The sequence below is a fragment of the Cnephaeus nilssonii genome (genome assembly GCF_951640355.1).
Source record: "Cnephaeus nilssonii genome assembly, chromosome: 18".
NCBI classification, from domain to species: domain Eukaryota; kingdom Metazoa; phylum Chordata; class Mammalia; order Chiroptera; family Vespertilionidae; genus Cnephaeus; species Cnephaeus nilssonii.
The window spans coordinates 43,401,718-43,420,529 of NC_137089.1; the positions used below are offsets into that span (position 1 = coordinate 43,401,718).

Here is an 18,812-nt window from a genome sequence, read left to right on the forward strand (position 1 = left end):
TAAAGAACAGAGGCTTTCAGGAGAGGATGCTCACCATTTCTGAACATGAAGTGAGATGTGTTTAGCAGGAACCCCTCCTGGACACCTCTCAGAACAGTAAAGCCTCTGGCTCCACAAATGCAGATTTATGACTATTTAGATAAAGTCTCAGCTGAAGTTCAAGTTTGCATTATGTCTTATTGGCAACTGAACCATAAAAATACTCAGAAATGTCAGCATTCTTGTGTCCACATCTGGAAGGCATACAAAATCCTGGTCAGGCCCTGTGTCTTGACTCTTAGTTGAGGAAATATTGTCATCTTATAGGCTTAGGCAAATTGATAATATAACGTATTCATGTCGATTGTTTTGCTCTGGTGTACCAGTTCTAGATATTTTAAGGTAACCAAACCACATTTACAAACACTGTACATTCACTTACACATACAAGTACTTCTGGAAGAGGGAGTGGGGACTTTCTTTTTGTTGCCTAAACAGTTCTAAGTGGTTAAAAAAAGTTCTATACTATATGGAGTCAGACTTAGCATCTAACTTAAAATGTATGAAATAATTCAGACTTTTTCAACAGCTGTGGGTGGCCATAAAGGCAGGCTATTTATTATAGCACACAAATGGGGTTTATAGGGCCTCCTATGTCCTAAATTCACATTTGTAAAAGACGGATTCCTACCTATGCAGATGTTTTCTCTTTGGATTTAACTGAAACAACACTGGCCATCAGATTTTAAAGAAATAACTTGTTTTGATGTAATTAAAAAGTATGACATGCTTATTGTAGAAAAATTGGGAAATACAGGAGGGACTTATGTCTACCTGCCCATCACCCATCATTCTTGAACCAGCACCTCAGTGCCCGTGGTGACCTGCCTCCCCTCCTACTTCAGGATCACGTGGTTTACGTGAGGGATGTCACCCACATTGCGTAATGGGAAGGATTTTCCATCCGGGGGTAGGAGTACGAACACAATCCCATGCTGGCCCATTACAGTGATCTCCCTGCTTTGCTGAGTGGCCAGGCAAGGAGCTCTTATTCCAGTGGGGCCAGGGAGCTCGCAGGACATAAGTCTTCAGCTTTTGGGGGCCTCCATTCTGCCTGAGAACAGAGCCCACTGAACCCCTTAAAAACTGGCTTCAGAGAAAAGCTTACAATTACGAGTGGGCCACCAGATCAGAAGGTTTAAAACAACAGGGTCTGGCCGGCTGGCATGCATCAGGTGGCTGAACGTCACTCCATGAACCAGGAGGCCATGGTTCAATTCCTGGTCAGGGCACATACCCAGGCTGAATCCCTAGTTGGGGACGTGCAGGAGGCAGCCGATCAGTGATTCTCTCTCATCACTGATGTTTCTATCTCTCTCTCTCTCTTCCTCCCTTCCTCTCTAAAATCAATAAAAATATATTAAACAAACAAACAAACAACCCAAAACACCACAGTCTTATCACTGTCAGATTATGTTATAACACCATCTCTGGAAATAAAGGCACGCTCATCCCAGTCTCCAAAACTTTTTATTTTTAGAGTCTAACCTTGTTCTAGGAAGTACAAAGTGAAGGAGCATTGTTCGTAGGCATCGGACAAAAACTGCCCATTACTCCTGACATTCAACACTGAATGCAATCATTAAAGAAAATAACACATTAGCATTTACAGAATATACTTAGAAACCCATGGATCCCAGTGATTAGCTTTTAGTCAGGTCTGGCAAGGAACAGAACACAGTGGCTGAGAAGTACATGTTCTCATAAAAGACACCTAAATGGTATGCTCAGGGTGACTAATCCTAAGGATTTCAACACAATTCAGTTTTCTGCAGAGACAACGATTTTCAGTTTCTAAAGAGCATTCACTTCCGACACCTCGATTCCTGACTTCAGCGGCTGCACACTGTGCACCTCTGTGCCACACTTCGGGCAGGTGAAGAACATGTCAAACAGGAAGCTGCTCTTCACGCAGTAATAACAGAAGATGTGCTCACAGCCGATGGTGTGGGGCATAGTGGGCCACTCCCCGCACAGAGAACACTGCTTGCCGCTGCTGGCCAAGGAGCTGTCGCTGTGAGGAGCACCGGCGAGAGGGATGCACCACGAAGATAACTTGGCCTTCAACTTTTGGGTGTTGATGAGCGGTAAGAGAAAAATGAGAAACTCGGCGAAGCCGTGCCAGAGAAGCTCCCTGTTCATGTACTCGAAGCCAACCTCACGCACGTGCTGGGGCTGGCAGAACACGGAGCGAATGCCTAGCAGGCGTTCCGTCAAAGTTGCAAATTTGCCCTTCTGGAGGAAAATCAAGAAGTTAATCAGGCTCCCTAATTGCACAAGGCCCACCACAAAGTTCAGACACTGTTTGGCTTTCCCAAATGAGGCTAAGTGATGGTTTCGAAAAAGATCATAGCAGCGTTCTTCTAACCACTTCCCGCCGATCGTGCAGGCAGCGTACCAGAGCTTCTGGTTCTTACTCGGGGGCTGGTATCTCAGGGTCGTGGAGAAATCGTTTTTGTACTGAATATTTAAAACTGACTGGCCCACAGTGGCGTTTTTGGAGTAAACGGTGAATCGCCACAAGAAAAGCCACAGGAGGGCTTTCAGCTCAGGTTCAAAGCGGGCCAGCAGCCCTGGCTGAAACCCATGGAAGCACTGAGTGACCTGGGACCAAACCAGCTGCTCCAGGGCCTTGTTCAGTTCAAGTGCATCCAACTGACTGATTCTCAGCACCCTGTGTGTGCTCTGTGCTTTCTCTTCTCTGGAAGCCATGCCTTCTCCAAAGAGCTCTAGGAGAAAGTACGATTAGGAAACAGCATCAGACACAGACAACCTTGTACCATCTCCGCAACCAATGCTCGGGAAACCGGGATACACAAGACAGGACACACCTCTGCATCGTGTCCAAACAGCACACTGAGCAGTCACCTCTTACTGGGAACTCCTTTCTCTTTCTCCTCGCATGTCCTCCTCCCTCCTTTCTTTCCTGTTTTTTTCTTTTCGTTTTTGACCCTCCTCATCAAGGGAATAACAGGTTTTAGCAATAATAGCTAAGTAATAGGCCGAATAATAGCATGGCTAGTGGAGAAATATATGCACTTAATAAATACAATGAATTATGTGGAACACTGTAATGAATGGTTAAGTCATGGCCTCAGTTTAATGCCCAGCACTTCTACCGGTTTATTTTTATTTTTAAAAAATCTTTATTCTTGAAAGTATTACATACGTCCCCCTTTCCCCCCTCATTGATCCCATCTAACCCGTCCCACCCTTTACCACCCTATTGTCTGTGTCCATAGGTTATGCATATATGCATACAAGTTCTTTGGTTCGTCTTCTCATCCCCTCTCCCCACCCCTTCCTTCTGAGGTTCAACAGTGTGTTCCATGCTTCGATGTCTCTGGATCTATTTTGTTCAACAGTTTATTTTGTTCATTAGATTCCTCATATGAGTGAGATCATGTGATACTTGTCTTTCTCTGACTTATTTCACTTAGCACAATACTCTCCTGGTCCCTCCAAGCTGCCTCAAAGGGTAAGAGATTCTTCTTTTTTACTGCTGCATAGTATTCCGTGGTGTAAATGTACCACAGCTTTTTAATCCACTCAATTACTGATGGGCACTTGGGCTGTTTCCATATCTTAGCTATTGTAAATTGAGCTGCTATGAACAAAGGGGTGCATACATTCTTTTTGATTGGTGTTTCGGGTTTCTTAGGATATATTCCTAGAAGTGGGATTACTGGGTCGAATGGCAGTTCCATATTTAATTTTTTGAGGAAACTCCATACTGTTTTCCATATGGCTGCACCAGTCTGCATCCCCACCAGCAGTGTACTAGGGTTCCCTTTTCTCCATATCCTTACCAGCATTTGTCATTTGTTGATTTGTAGTAAGTTTTCATTATTCTATCACACGATTGCAGAAAATAAATACTAGCACAAAGCAACATGAATGCAGGAATCTCATTATTAAGATGCATCATACACTTTTGGGGAAAAGAGAACTATTATGCAAAAAGGTATTCTAAGATCAGTTCACAAATTCTATTACTTTATGACTTTTACTAAAAGATGTTAAATATAATTTGTTAGAAGTCAAAAGGACTGCAAAATACATCCTAAAATAAAGTTGTATGTCTTAAAATTGGAATATCTTTACAATCAGAGAATTTTTCAGGAGGAAGACTTTGAGTTACCCATGGATCCCAGATAACTGAGGGGCAGGAAGCCCAATACAGGAAACAAACATGACTACTAAATAACAGGTTGTTTAGTGCTCTTTTTTTCTGAACCCAGATATAATATGACAGGAATGCTTCTCACATTCCGGGTGACCTCACCGGTTCCCCCTTCCTGGAGCTCCGTTAAGACTTCTAAGCTGATAGCAGTGGGGATTTTGGCTGCAACTTCTGTGAAATCCTTGCCTCATGCTGGTCAGGAGCTACAGGAGAGAAAGGAGGAGGTTAGAACAGAGTTTTCTCTGCTCCCTATACAAATCTAATTAATCCCCAAGGCCTGTTCTTTGTCCAAAACATTTTTCAAGTCCATCCCTTATTCTATCCCACAGCTTCTCCCTAAATTGCGCTGCTCTTGTCTCCTGTGGATTACATCCAATGCGTGTATCTACCTTCTGAGGCCTTCGGTGCATTCCCACACCGTGATCCTTCAAACAAGCCTCCTTCAGCTTCTTGCCTTCCTAATGCTTTGACCTCTAGTCTAAGTGCCCCCTCTCTGCTCACGAGGGGACATTTTATCACCTGTTCCCTTCACTGGGAGCAGTACGTTCCCATTCTTTAACTCATCCTAAGTTCTCAAGTACTGAGTGAGGCATCACTTCCTCCCGACTGGCCCAGCTTGGGTGAGCTGCCCCCTCTCGCTCTTCTTCCCCTGTCTAGACCTTTCTGTACTGGACATACACTACTTTGGAAGGTTGATTTCCTCCACCAGAAGATAAGGCCCATTGCAAAGATCATCCGAGTCTTATCACAGTTGAATCTTAGCAACTAGTTCAGTGCCTGGCATGCAGGATGCATCCTATAAAACTAGATAAATGGATCAATGGACAGAAAAATGTCTGGGATGGTGAAGGGTAGAAAATACAAATTTCCATCCCTTAAAACTGTTTCAAATGCCCATATCCAGATTGTTGTTGATTACTTATTTCAACATGGGTTTGTTAATGTGTGAGAGCTAGTGAAAGAATGGCAGACAGACTCAACTCCTGTGAAGAGTATAATGTAACAGGGTGATGTGGGGGGTAAGAGTGTACTAAAATGTCAAACAGACAATTACAAGAAGACATGATAAGTGATGTGCGATGGGAATTATGCTTATGAGCAGAAAAGGCTTCACGGAGGGGCAACACCTATGCACCTGAAGGGTGAGCTATGTCAGGCTGGTAAAGGAAGGTAAGAGCAATAGTCCAGGCCGAGGGAAGAGCAGGTGACAAGGACTGAAGGTCCAAGGACAAAAAATAAGGTTGGCAAGAAAAGAACGAGACTCATCCTTAAGGCCCTCGTTTATCGAGATGGTAATGGGGAGCCATGGAATGGTTGTAAGAAAACAATAAAATTTGCGTTTACACAGCTTGTTCTGGCTACACTGAGAATGGCTTTGGGGCCGAAAGACCAGTTGACTGTTAAAACGATCTGGTGAGAAACTAATGGTCTAAATTGGAAAGGTATCAGTGGGGATGGAGAGAGTCAGGTGCCTCTGAAAGCTCGGAAGTGGTAGAATTGACAATATTTTGTGAGAAATAAGCCAAGAATCACTGACTTGAGTAACTGAGTGGATCAGACCAGTTCTCTGAAATGGGAGACACACACAGAGATGTTGGTTAAAGGGAAAGATAATGTACACATGTAGTCTTGGAGATCTGAGGCCACTATGAGACAGCCAAGTGGAAAAGGTCAGGAGGCAGTCATGAGGACTGGGAGAAAAAACCTGGGCGGGAACATTGAGCATGGGGACACTCAAATTGGATTAATCCTAGCTAATAAAAGAGTAATATGCAAATTGACCATCACTCTAACACAAGATGACCGTCACTCCAACACACATGATGGCCGCCCCTATGTGATCAAAGATGGCTGCCCCCATGTGGACACAAGATGGCCGCCACAAGATGGCCAGCAGGGGAGGGCAGTTGGGAGGGACCAGGCTTGCAAGGGAGGGCAGTTGGGGGCGATCAGGCCAGTAGGGGAGGGCAGTTAGGGGTGACCGGACCCGCAGATGAGGGCAGTTGCAGGGAACCAGGTCTGCAAGGAAGGACAGTTGGGGGGGGACCCAGGCCTGCAAGGGAGGGCAGTTGGGGGGGACCAGGCCTGCAGGGGAGGACAGATGTGGGGGGACCAGGCCAGCAGGGGAGGGCAGTTGGGGGGGACCAGACCAGTAGGGGAGGGCAGTTGGGGGCAACCAGGCCGGCAGGGGAGGGCAGTTGGGAGGGGACCAGGCCGGCAGGGGAGGGCAGTTAGGGATGACCAGGCCGGCAGGGGAGGGCAGTTGGGGGCAACCAGGTTGGCAGGGGAGCAGTTAGGTGTCAATCAAGGCTGGCAGGGAGTGGTTAGGGGCAATCAGGCTGGCAGGCAGGCGAGTGGTTTGGAGCCAGCAGTTCTGGATTGTGAGAGAGATGTCCGACTGCCCATTTGGGCCCGATCCCACCGGGGGGCCCAATCCCTTGAGGGGTCCCAGATTGGAGAGGGTGCAAGCTGGGCTGATGGACACAGCCTCCCCGCTCCCCCCATGCATGAATCTCATGCATCGGGCCTCTAGTCTATTATAATTTTAGTTAAATGCTCAAACCAGCAAGGCGGTGATTTATACAAGACAAATAGATCTTGACCGTTTATAACACATTTAATGTTCTCTGTAACAATGTAATATTTTCATAGTTTTCCTACTTCAGCTACTGTGGCATCTCATTGGTTATGTTCACTGATACCACTTATCTTTGGGCTTTCCATCTTCCTATGCCGTGCTCTTCCACATCGCAGCCCTGTAGGCTCTGTTCTAGTCTAGGAAGACTTGGATTGTGGTGCCTCAGTTATTTGCATTTCTAACAAGTTCCCTGGAGATGTTGAGAATTATGGGCTAGTCCATTTCAAAGCACAATTCATAATCCTTTGGTATATCTATGACCTATACATGCTGCGTGCCAGCTGCCCACTCATTCCTGGTTCATTCCGGGTTCCTTCTCATCCCTGTATCCAAAGAAGCTGTTCAATGCACTGACTCAGGTGCTCCCTTCCTCCTATTAAGGGATGACACAAATCCACGCGCATCAATGCATCCTCGCCCTCCCTGCAAGGTGCTTGGGGCGCAGAGATAAAGACTCGCCCTGGCTCACTGAAGGTCCCCAACCAAGGTCTGCCGGGACGCAGCAAGTGAATGGACAACTAGGCAACCACAGAGGGAGATAGTACCTCAGGCAAAACACAGAATTTCAAAGATAGAAAAATAACTTTAAAGTTCACACACACACAAATTATCAATGAATAAGATTATTTTTCTCACTTTTTTGTGGTTTACAAATTTTCTTGAATCAACTTATATCATTTATGTAACTAAAAACACACACAAAAAAACATTATTTTAAAAACCTCATAAGCAAACCAAAATCTACAAAACTATTTCCCCACACTAATCATATCACCTCTTTCTTAGCTCATATCACCCCGGGATAAAGTACAAACTTCTCAGACCCAACGTGGCCCAATTCTGTCTCCACCCCTGCGATCGTGTGACCATCATTCCCCGTGGAGCCGTGAAGGAGGACCATCCTGCAGTCCCACCTCGTCGTTTCTCAAGCACCTAACACTTACCTTCCCTATCAACGGCCCCAATGCCCTCAACTATCTCCCTTCACATTCCAACTCTATTTCAAAATTCCCTAAAAAATTCGTAACTATCCCCAACTCCCGCTGTCACCATTTCTTAACTGTGACAGCCACTGTCTGTGACACCCACTCGAACCCTCAACCACTTGTACTGTGATTTCAGTCATGTGAACACACCTTCTGCTAACTTGACTATAAACTAGTTAAGGGAAGAGCCTTATCTTATACTTATTTCCCAACGCTCCTACCACTTACGCAGTGACTTGATACGTAGCTCAGTTTGTGTCATGTAAGATTCTGCAATCATTGGTGATATGTGGGGGTATGGTATGTGTAACACAGTGTCTACAACATAGCTTCCACACCCTGTGGTCAGCAAGATAAGGGAAGCTCTCTGATTGTCAAAGTGCTCTTGAAACGCTCGGACCTTACTGCACATCAACATTAGGTCCAACACTACCAGTTCCCTCCCTTCATCCCACTTCCATGTTTAACTGGAAGGATTGCTTTTTTTCCCCCCAGATGAGTATCAGATGAAATATGTAGCTGGCGTTGGAGGCCAGTTGTGCCCATTTATGCATTTTTAAATACTGGAATCACAATCAGTTTCGGATTGTGGCTGATGACTATCTTATTATGTTACGGAATTTAACTCAAAGATGGGTTCAGAGTAGCTGCTCAATAAACGTGTTGAACGAATGCGTGGTGGAAGGAGTGAACTGGAGGGGAGAGAAGCGATCTTTTCCTCGGGTTCCTTGTGTTTAGTGAGAAACTGGACAGAAGGAGTGGCTTCTTGGGAGCCTTTTATTTCAAACCCCTTCTTCTGGAGGAATCATACTTAAGAACATTTTGTAAAAACAGAAAAATTTGACAGCTGCCAGAAAAGGAGACTTATCACACGACCCAACCAAGCCAACATTTAACAGTTCTTATTATCAAAAACTTCTTTCTTATCCCTCTTGTTACAGTTTAACATTGTTTTCCCTTTTTCTCCCCAAGCCTGGCCTCAGTGCAGATTAAGAACAGCTGGGCCCAATCTCCTCGCTCCATCCGACTGGACTTGTCGTGGACCCGCAGACTAATATTAAACTGCTCTCCACATTTTAGAGTCAAAAGTCCCCAACTCTTCTGGTAAACCATACTTTCCTGTCCCTGTTCCATTGATGGCTACTGGCCTGTCCAGGTCTATTTACGTTCAAGAATTTAAGTCAGCATTAACAATACCCAGATTATTGGTTCTTGCAGGTTACTATCTAGTCTCTCACAAGTAGGTTCAAACTTGAATAGTTAAAAAAAACACAAGCTAATTTTTATTTTCAAAGTTGGGATCATTTTGAATGGAAACAAACACCATCGTATTTCATTCAAAGTTATTTTTCCAGAATTCCCCCAAACAGGCAATGCTTTTCCTTATTTTGCCATGGAATCTCATTCCTTTAATGCATAATCCTATCACTCCTTCCTTCCCACTCCCCAAATTATACTAATTTAAGAATATAAAAGGCTAATGCAGGGGAAAACATTTATGACCAAGCAAAGAGACTTACAAAAATAATTAAAAGTATACTTACCACTAAGTAATATTAGTGTTTAGTGAAGGATAGGGTATGTGAAAACGATGCTTAAGGCAAAATCAAGACCAGATAAAAAGTAGAGCAACTACTAGGGTTAGGCGTGATTAACTTGTCACATAAATATGTTTAAGACAAAATAATCTAGCACTAAAAACTATCAAGAAGGTCTCCTGCTGACATTTTATCACTAGACATCACACTGATTTTCTTTCACAGAAAAAAACCCTGAAATTCGTTTACTAAGAGCAGCGATACATAACCTTATCCCTTAAATAACTCAGGCTTTCCTTTTACGCTTTTCATTCTCTAAAATAAAACTCTGCCATCTATATCGCATTCTAAAACCAACACAAATGATTCTATCTCACTAAAGAGGGAAGAATGTTTCAGGATGTATTTCAGAGCTTTTATTGAGTCGAGTACAAATTATGAATGAATATATTTTATTTAAAACCATGTTATTGACAGAAATCTATCAATAATAATGTGGGTATTGTCAAGGGCCTGTCAATATTAATGTAATTATGATTAAGGGGATGACATGGATTTTTAGCTATAATACCTAGTAACATCTCCTACATTGCTGCTATCAATACACACACACTATTATTGACCTGCTCCAAGACTCAGTGCTAGATGTATTACCATTAGGCATATTTGTCAATGCATGCTGCCTACAAAACTACACTGAAATTTACAGTCCTGTAAACTCTGTCAGCAGAAACACGTGACTCCCAAGTAACCTCTCAGGTATCAAACCCACCCATTGCCCCCGCCCCCGTCCCTTCCCCCGCCAGGACAACCTTTTCCGGATCCACAATAGTCACCTAATGTTCAGTATGACAATGTTGCTGCCACACTCTCCTAAGGGTTCTAGCAATCAAAATGGATGAAAGCGAATATTCATTTCTTTCCCTTTTAGGGTTTAAAAAATTTTTAAACTAACATTTTTGCATTATGAGTTTACGTGAATAAAGCTCTTAAAATGGAGATTTTTAAGTTTTGAACTTCCTCCCTAGTATTTCCTTTGTGTGGTCAGATAGATTTACTGTACATTGTATTGAAATCAATACTAATAAATGGGACGTGCATCAAAGAGGGATTTAACAGGACACCGATTCCCAGAACACATTTCAAACACGAGCAGGAGAGAAAAAGCTATGGCCGAGGCCATTAGAACACCGTGACCCCTGACACTGTGAACAGGCCTAGAAGTCACCGTCAGAAAGTTCAAATCCCACTGTGGCCACACACTTGCTAAGTGACTTGTCACTACTCCTTTGTTGCTCTTTCATCAAGTACAAGCCACGTTTCAGTAGTTTATAGATATCCCAACTGTGCTGCTCTGGATGCAGACAAGACTTGAAGGATTGAAAACATTCTGTTATGGACACCAGTCCTCTAGATCATTTTTAACTTAAAGGCAATCCTCAACGAAATCCAAATAAAAATAATTTTTTGGGGGTGGTAACGGGTACACAACAAAATGTTTTTAGAATACATTTGAAGGAAAACTTCAAAGTATTACAAATTTCTCAAAGAGATGAACATTGATAAGTACTTTGTCCTAGCAGAGGGGATATATATATATATATATATATATATATATGTATATATACATACACACACATATATATGTATATATATACATATATATGTGTGTGTATGTGTATATATATATACACATACACACACATATATATGTATATATACATATATATAAATATATAAATATATATATATATATATATATATATATATATATATATATTTATATATATGTATATATACATACTAAAGGCCCGGTGCATGAAATTCGTGCACGGAGGGGGGGGTTGTCCCTCAGCCCAGCCTGCACCCTATCCAATCTGGGACCCCTGGAGGGATGTCTGACTGCCCGTTTAGGCCCGATCCCGGTGGGCCTAAATGGGCAGTCGGACATCCCTCTCAAAATCCAGGACTGCTGACTCCCAACTGCTTGCCTGCCTGCCTTCCTGATTGCCCCTAACCGCTTCTGCCTGCCAGCCTGATCACCCCCTAACCACTCTGCTGCCAGCCTGTTTGCCCCCAACTTCCCTCCTCTGCCGGCCTGGTCACCCCAACTGCCCTCCCGTGCAGGGTAGATCACCTCCAACTGCCCTCCCTTGCAGGCCTGGTCCCTCTCAACTGCCCTCCCTTGCAGGCAGGGTGCCTCCCAACTGCCCTCTCCTGCTGGCCATCTTGTGGTGGCCATCTTGTGTCCATATGGGGGCAGGATCTTTGACCACAAGGGGGCAGCTATATTGTGTGTTGCAGTGATGATCAATCTGCAGATTACTCTTTTATTAGATAGGATAGAGGCCTGGTACAGGGGTGGGGGCCAGCTGGTTTGCCCTGAAGGGTGTCCCTGATCAGGGTGGGGTTCCCTTGGGGCGTGGGGTGGCCTGAGCGAGGGGCCTGTGGTGGTTTGCAGGCTGGCCACGCCCCCTGGCAACCCAAGCGGAGGCCCTGGTATCTGGAATTTATTTTCCTTCTACAATTGAAACTTTGTAGCCTGGAGCGGAGTCAAGCCTGGAGCTCCCTCGGCGGCTGGCAGCCATTTGTGTTGGGGTTATAATTGAAACTTTGTAGCCTTAAGCAGAGGCCTGGGCCTGGCCAGGGTGTGCGGAATGCTTTGCTTCCCCTGTTGCCGGGGGCAACCCTGGCCTGCTCTCTCAAGCTCCATTCTGCCACCATTTCTGTTTGAATTTGTTTACCTTCTGTAATTGAAACTTTGTAGCTTGAGTGGAGGCTTAGGCCTGGCAAGGGCAGGCGGAAAGCTTGGCTTCCTCTGTTACCTAGGAAACCTTGCTCTCTGTGGCTGTAGTTATCTTGGTTGGGTTAATTTGCATACTCGCTCTGATTGGATGGTGGGTGTGGCTTGTGGGTGTGTCGGAGGTATGGTCAATTTGCATATTTGTCTATTATTAGGTAGGATATATATGTGTGTGTGTATATATATATATATATATATATTTTTTTTTTTCTCTTTATTTGGAGAGAAGGTACTCAACTCAAATACTACAGTCTTCAAGACGATCATCAGTGTTACAGAGTTGAGCACCTTACCTATTTCATTTACGGTATATTTACTCAAGTATCTAAAACGAACACAAAATACTTTTTTAAACCTTAAAACAGAATCCCCAATACCTTGAGGCCAGCTTCACAAACACATTTTTTAAGAGAAGAGCATGGCACTCATGATCTTTTCTTCAGAACGTTGATGCTCCTGAGTCCTGACGAGAGAAAGCACAGTATGAAAACAGAGGACAGGTGTTTGAGTGAATAAGGGGGATTCTAACCAGCTCTACGGCCCAGCCCAGGTCCACCCTCAGGCTGTGTGACCCTGGACCAAGTCATTATACCACAGGACACTTTTCAGCAGTTAAAAAGGTCAGCAACTATAGAAATTTCACCTACCTAGAATCCTTATGGGAACTAACCCGTGGAAGAGGAAGAGAAAGAATAAAAGAACAGTCCTTTCCAACTGCAGAAATGGTAATGTTGAACACGAGTCTGGAAAAGGCTAGCGCGAGTGGAGAAATCAGAACAGAAGACGTGAGACAGAGAAACACTCCTCGTGGAAGAAACAGCAAAACCAAATTCCACCGGCTCATAAGTTTACAGCTGCAGTAAACATGCACCACTGACCAGTGACTGAGGCTGATAATGACTATGGTAGCCAAGTGCGCTTTGCAAAATTAAGTAGCAAGTCATTTAATCTTTACACTATGATGAAAGAGCTTCTTTCATTATGTCTGTTTTAAAACAAGGAAACGGAGGCACAGAGAGATTAGCTGACCAGCCAGAAATAACTCAGCCACATTCTGAACCAATGCACCACACTGACAAGTGGTGATGGGCTTGAAAAACATTAACAGCCAAAAAGGTGAACATGGGCACTTTAGGAGGGCGCCACTGGGCATGCCGATGGGGCTGTTTTAAGAGGCTGAGGGCTCAGAGATCAAGAGCACAGGCACAAGCTATCGGGAAATGCCAACCCAAGGAGGAGCCAATGCGCCTCATCCAACAGGAAGCCACCAGAGCCGAAGCACGCTGTGCATGTAGAACAGGACCGAACTGCCTAAGAGGAGATTTCGAAATGACGTAAAATTTTTGGAATACACATTCCACTGCACATTTTACGGCACTGGAGAGAATGTGGAACTATCCACACGGGAAGAGATGTTTGCAAGGTAACAGGAGCAAGTGCCAGAGGACACACAGGGTTTTCTTTGCACGCTTTATCTCACCGAATTTTCATACAAGTAAAGATCATCATTCCATTTTACAAAGACCAAAATTAAGCCTTGAGGAGATTAACACACCTGTGCAAGGCCAAGCTGGCAGTTAGTAAATTTCTGGTAAACCCTAGAGAAAGTACGGAACACACAAAAGGCAGTGAGTGGTAGGGACATTGGGTAAGCTTGGACCAAATTCAACACCGCAGAACTCAAAGCACAATTTCTTCTCTCAAGACCAGGCTGCCAGTCACTCTCAGGACTGGATGGGGAGAGAAACGACAGAACATGGTTGAGCTACCCATGTTGCCTGGGGTGCGTGCCATCCACATTCCCTCTCTCTACTCCTACACATGTGGTCAGAGAACTGTCCAAAGAGACTCACGGTACATCTGCACAAAAATGAGGCGTGAACATTCATTTAGCGATTGTGAACACCCACTATACCCAAAGCAGAGGCAAGGCCAACTCACCTAACACTGGGAGGCAATGGTTATGCATAATCAAAACACTGACTCTAGAGCTCTTGGTTTTTACGTTTTAACAGTAAGAAGGAAAAAAAGACACACGGATGAAATTTATCTCACCTTACTGACAGGCAGGTAAGAAGGGGGCGCTCTGATAAGAAGAAAACCTACTAAATAGAATAAAAACATAGAAACGGGCAGTTGGTTGTGTAGCTGGGAAAGGCTGGAAGAAGTGGTCACAGCCCACAATGGGGAGGACAGAGGATGCCATTGGCTCCTCTCCTGGCCTCTAGCTCGTATAGAAATCCCAGCTCTGGCATCTGCAGCACCAGGAGTACATGCCCAGGGGCAAGAGCAGCAGTCAGGGCTTCCCTCCTGAGGTTCCTCCCCCAGTCGGAAGGAACTGAAGAGGAACATGGGATGTTTAGAAACCGCTGTCGTTTCACAGGAAAGAGATAAAGGGAACATCCAATTTGCTTCTAGGCTGCCCAACCCAGATAATCAAAAGGGAGCCAGTGATTCAGAGCAGAACTTTTGTCCAGAAACAAAGACTGTGCATATGGCATACATGTCCCTTGTGCTACAGTAACCTGCACACTGTGGAGTAAAAAAAGAAAAGAAACTTTAAAACCATGTGATGCTGTCAGAAAAAGATGAGGCTAGGACTAAGAACTTTACTAGCAATGTGAGGCTGGGTGAGACTGCTAACATCTGTATGCTGGATAAGACTGCTAACATCTGTAAGGTTCAGCCACCAAACACGTCAAATGGAAAGTACCTGCTTTCCTACTGCAAAGATGATAACAAGCTTTGAATATAAGTAAAAATTTTATGGTTAACATAAAAGGGTAGGGGGAAGAAAGAAAAATAAAGAATTGTGATTCTGATCATAAAGAAAGAATGAAACTTGTAATCTGTATTTATGAAACAAATGAGATTGAATATGGACATGTTTATGGCTTTTAGTAATGAATTAACTGTGAACATGATTCTTTTATTAAAAAAACACACACTAATACATAAATGCACATTGAATACAAATGAATACTATCCCGAGAAACAAAATTTAAATGCTAGAAGGGAACACAGGTCTTCTAGTCTAAGATATGAATTTTATTTTCTTAACAGAAACCCTGTTTTTCGAGCAAAATATATAAAATAGCTGCGGAGGGTCTGCTTGCTTTGTCTCTCCCCAGAAAGCTCCAAGCAATTTCTGCAGCTCTCCTATGAAAGTTATAACACCACAGGTGGAGTTCTACCCCTAATTCCTAAAAATGGGGAGAATAAGGCCAAGCGGTAGAGCAGGGCATAAGAAAATCAGTCAGGTCTGGAACTCAGTTTTCTTCACTGAGTGTAGCATTCTCTTTACTACCTTGTGTTACTTCTATCCTCCCCCCCCCCCTTTTTTTTTAAAGAAAAATAAACAGGAGAAAAAATTTTTTTGACTCTTCTTTCAAATCTGCTTCTGTCTCAAGCACATACAACTTCAATTTTTCTAGACACAGTACTTGATAATATGGGTGAGATCAGAGAGACTATTAAAGTGAAAAGAGAAAAATGCAAAGTCGGCCATCCCAAGTTTATTCTGTTCAGGTTTAACTAAAGGTAAACACATTAGGGGAAGGTGTCCAGACTACAAACAGTGGTGTGGATGGAGCCTCAGTCTCCCCATAATTGCTATTTTTATTTATTGTTTTAAAAAATATTTGTATTGATTTCAGAGAGGAAGGGAGAGGGAGAGACAAACATCAATGATGAGAGAGAATCACTGATCAGCTGCCTCCTGCATGCCCCACACTGGGGATGGAGGCCATAACCCCGGCATGTGCCCTGACCGGGAATCGAACCCCCAAGGCCGAGTTCATAGGTCGATGCTCAACCACTGAGCCACGCTTTCCGGGCTGGTTTTAAATTATGGTAAAAAAAAACACATATTTCCAAGGCCATCATGGAATACTAGCTAGGTCGTGTTAGACCTGAACGTTCAACAATTAGTCTTATTCTGCAAAAAAAAAAAAAAAAAAAAAAAAAAAAACCCACACCACTTTCATACACAAAACGTTGTATTTTTGGAAAACGGAACCTAAAAAACTGAACAAACAATAACTTTTAACTTCAGGCCCTAGACGAAAAATGCTAACGACGCTCATATTTCTTATCAGAAATCATTTTAAATATAACAAACTCATCGCAAGTGATTCTATTGGAAAATTCTCAGCAACGCTTCCTCCACAAGAAAATCAAAACTGCTTTTCAGTGCACAGGCTTTGCAAAAAATGTTGGACACTTCAGCACCCTCTTTTTTTCTTTTTCGGTACCAAATGCAACACTGTGCACGAGCCACCTAAGAAGTGAGGAGTGGGCGCCCTAACCCACAGCCCCTTCTCCGGGGAAGGCACCGCGCAGCTCGGCCGGGTGCGGGCAGATTCGGGCGGTCTGAAGTCACTGCGCGGAGCCGCCGGCCCGGCCTGGCTGTCTTTCCCCTCCGCAGGGTGCGATCCCGGGCCTAACCTTCGGAGTTCAGGTTTGCTTCTGGTCTTTCCCCAAATCACACTCTGATCGGCCTCCTCCGGGAAGCCAGGGCCCTGGGGACCCCAGCCAAGGGCGACGAGGACAAGGCGGGGAACCGGACGCCCGCGGGCCACCCCGCCGACCTCGGGCTGCGCTGCGGCTCCTCGGCGGACACTGACCTTAGGAGTCGGCGACACGCCCCGCTCCAGCGAACTTTCTCTGAAACATTTTCTCGGAAGCTTGGCTTTTCCAGGCAGAACCTGGGCTAGCCAGGCTTCCGGAACTCGCGGGCTTCCGGGGCGACGCAGGACCCGGAAGTGTCTGGGGGGAAAAAAAGAAAAAAAAAGAAAAGGGAACTTAAACCAACGAGAACTACGCTTTGGCGCAGGCGGAAGGCCCGGGAAGGCCCCGCAACGACGAACTCCGACGAGCCGAAGGGCCGAAGGGGCGAAGGGCGACGAGCCGAAGGGCCGAAGAGCCGAAGGACGACGAGCCGAAGAGCCGAAGGGCCGAAGAGCCGAAGAGTGCACGGCGCGCGGTGATTGGTCGGCTGGCCTGTTCGGAGGAAATCCGTATTTGATTGGCAGGAGAGTCGCGAACGGGTCAGCCGAGGGTCGGGACCGCGCGTCGGGAGGTCCAGAGGTCACGGGGCGGAGGCGGAGAGGGTTTCTCCCCGGCGGCCACGGGACAAGCGCCGCGGGGTGGCGGCGGGGCGCCTGTGCACCCCCGGGCTCCTTGCTGGCTCGCCCTGGGTGAAGGGCCACTGCGGGATAGCCTGGTGGGGAGGGGCTGCGGGGTGGGGCGGCCGCCTGCGGGCGGCGTGCGCTTGGCTTAGGCTGGGGGCTTGCTGACCCTGCGGGCTCAGGCCCAGGGTGGCCGATGCCCCGCGGGGCGGGCTGGGTGCGCTCGCGGCCTCTGGGCACTGAGTCAGCCTGCAGGGTGGGTCTCAGTCACCCCTGAGCTCTTGGAAACACGGACAGCCCACCCCTGGGAAACAGGATTTCCAGGCCTGGGCCCAGGCGAGGGTTAGAGAGGTTAGTTATCCTGTACAACCCGTGTCACAATAAATATTTTTGTTTTGTTTTTTCAGTCGTGGAACCGAGTCGTTACTCGATGTGAAACGTGGGCAAGATGAACGATGAACGAACACGTGTTATTGAACTCTAATACTGTTCAAGTTCTTTTTTTTTACGGTGTACAATTTAACATCTCGCATGCCTGGGGTTTTGTTGTCTTCCACACATTAAGGAGATCTTGGGAAAACTAGGCCCAGAGGAGGAGGAAGGTTTCTGGAATTAGAAAAAGGCCTTCCCACCAGGTGAACCGAGGGTACAAATGAGGTCCGGTAGGAGGGACAGGTGGACAGTTGTGCAGGTCACTTAGGCACAGGGCGAGGTTTTCTCTGGAGTTGGCCAGGGTAGTAGCCGCCTGAAATGTGGCCAGTCCAGGTTCAGGTCTGATCTAAGTGCAAAATGTGCACTGGGTTTCTAAGACATCGTATGAAAGGAAAAGAGTGTACACTATTTCATTTTATATTGATTGCACGTTGAAATGAGAATGTTATGGGAAGTTTAAAATCCCATTATATTTATGTGGGAAAGGGCTGTTCTACAGGGACGGGGAATCTACTCTCAGAGCTTCGGGTTGCCTTCTGGTATAGTCATGCACCGCTTAACTATGGAGACACATTCTGAGAAATGCATTGTTAGACGATTTCATCATTGTGTGAACACCATAGAGTGCATGTACGCAAACCTAGATGGATCAGCCTACTGCACACCCAGGCTCCATGGTGTAGCCTACGGCTTCTGGGCTACAAGCCTGTACAGCAGGTGACTGTACAGAACTACACACGTTAAAGGAGCCACAAGAGGCAAGGATGCAATGGAGGCGGAGCAACAAATTGATGTCTCTCTCATACACAAATCAATCAATGAATCAACTTTTTAAAAGCACAGATGTATGGGGCTGCTGCTGCCAGCATAAAAGGGCTACAGTTTTACAGCAAACATTTTCTAAGAAGTAGAAAGAGCCCACTCTGAAATAATGATAAGAAAGTATAGCCCTGACCTGTTTGGCTCAGTGGATACAGCATTGGCCTGTGGACTGAAGGGTCCCAGGTTCGATTCCGGTCAAGGGCATGTACCTTGGTTGCAGGCACATCCCCAGTAGGGAGTAT

General features: G+C 45.4%; 1 protein-coding gene across 3 annotated transcripts; it reads right to left on the reverse strand.

Moving 5' to 3' along the window:
- Positions 1 to 1,490: 1,490 nt before the first annotated feature.
- On the reverse strand, positions 1,491 to 17,113 carry PEX2 (peroxisomal biogenesis factor 2). 3 transcript variants are annotated; one of them, XM_079796566.1, is made up of 3 exons: positions 16,813 to 17,113; positions 4,308 to 4,425; positions 1,491 to 2,768 (listed from the first exon to the last, which is right to left on the reverse strand). In XM_079796566.1, the coding sequence occupies exon 3, from the start codon at positions 2,749 to 2,751 to the stop codon at positions 1,834 to 1,836; it is 918 nt and encodes a 305-aa protein (XP_079652692.1). In that variant the 5' UTR covers positions 2,752 to 2,768; positions 4,308 to 4,425; positions 16,813 to 17,113; the 3' UTR covers positions 1,491 to 1,833. The 3 variants fall into 3 exon arrangements, with proteins under 3 accessions (XP_079652692.1, XP_079652691.1, XP_079652693.1); XM_079796565.1 differs by having other exon boundaries at positions 4,325 to 4,425; positions 16,813 to 17,111; XM_079796567.1 differs by lacking the exon at positions 16,813 to 17,113 and adding an exon at positions 16,634 to 16,803 and having other exon boundaries at positions 4,325 to 4,425.
- Between the last annotated feature and the right edge of the window lie 1,699 nt (positions 17,114 to 18,812).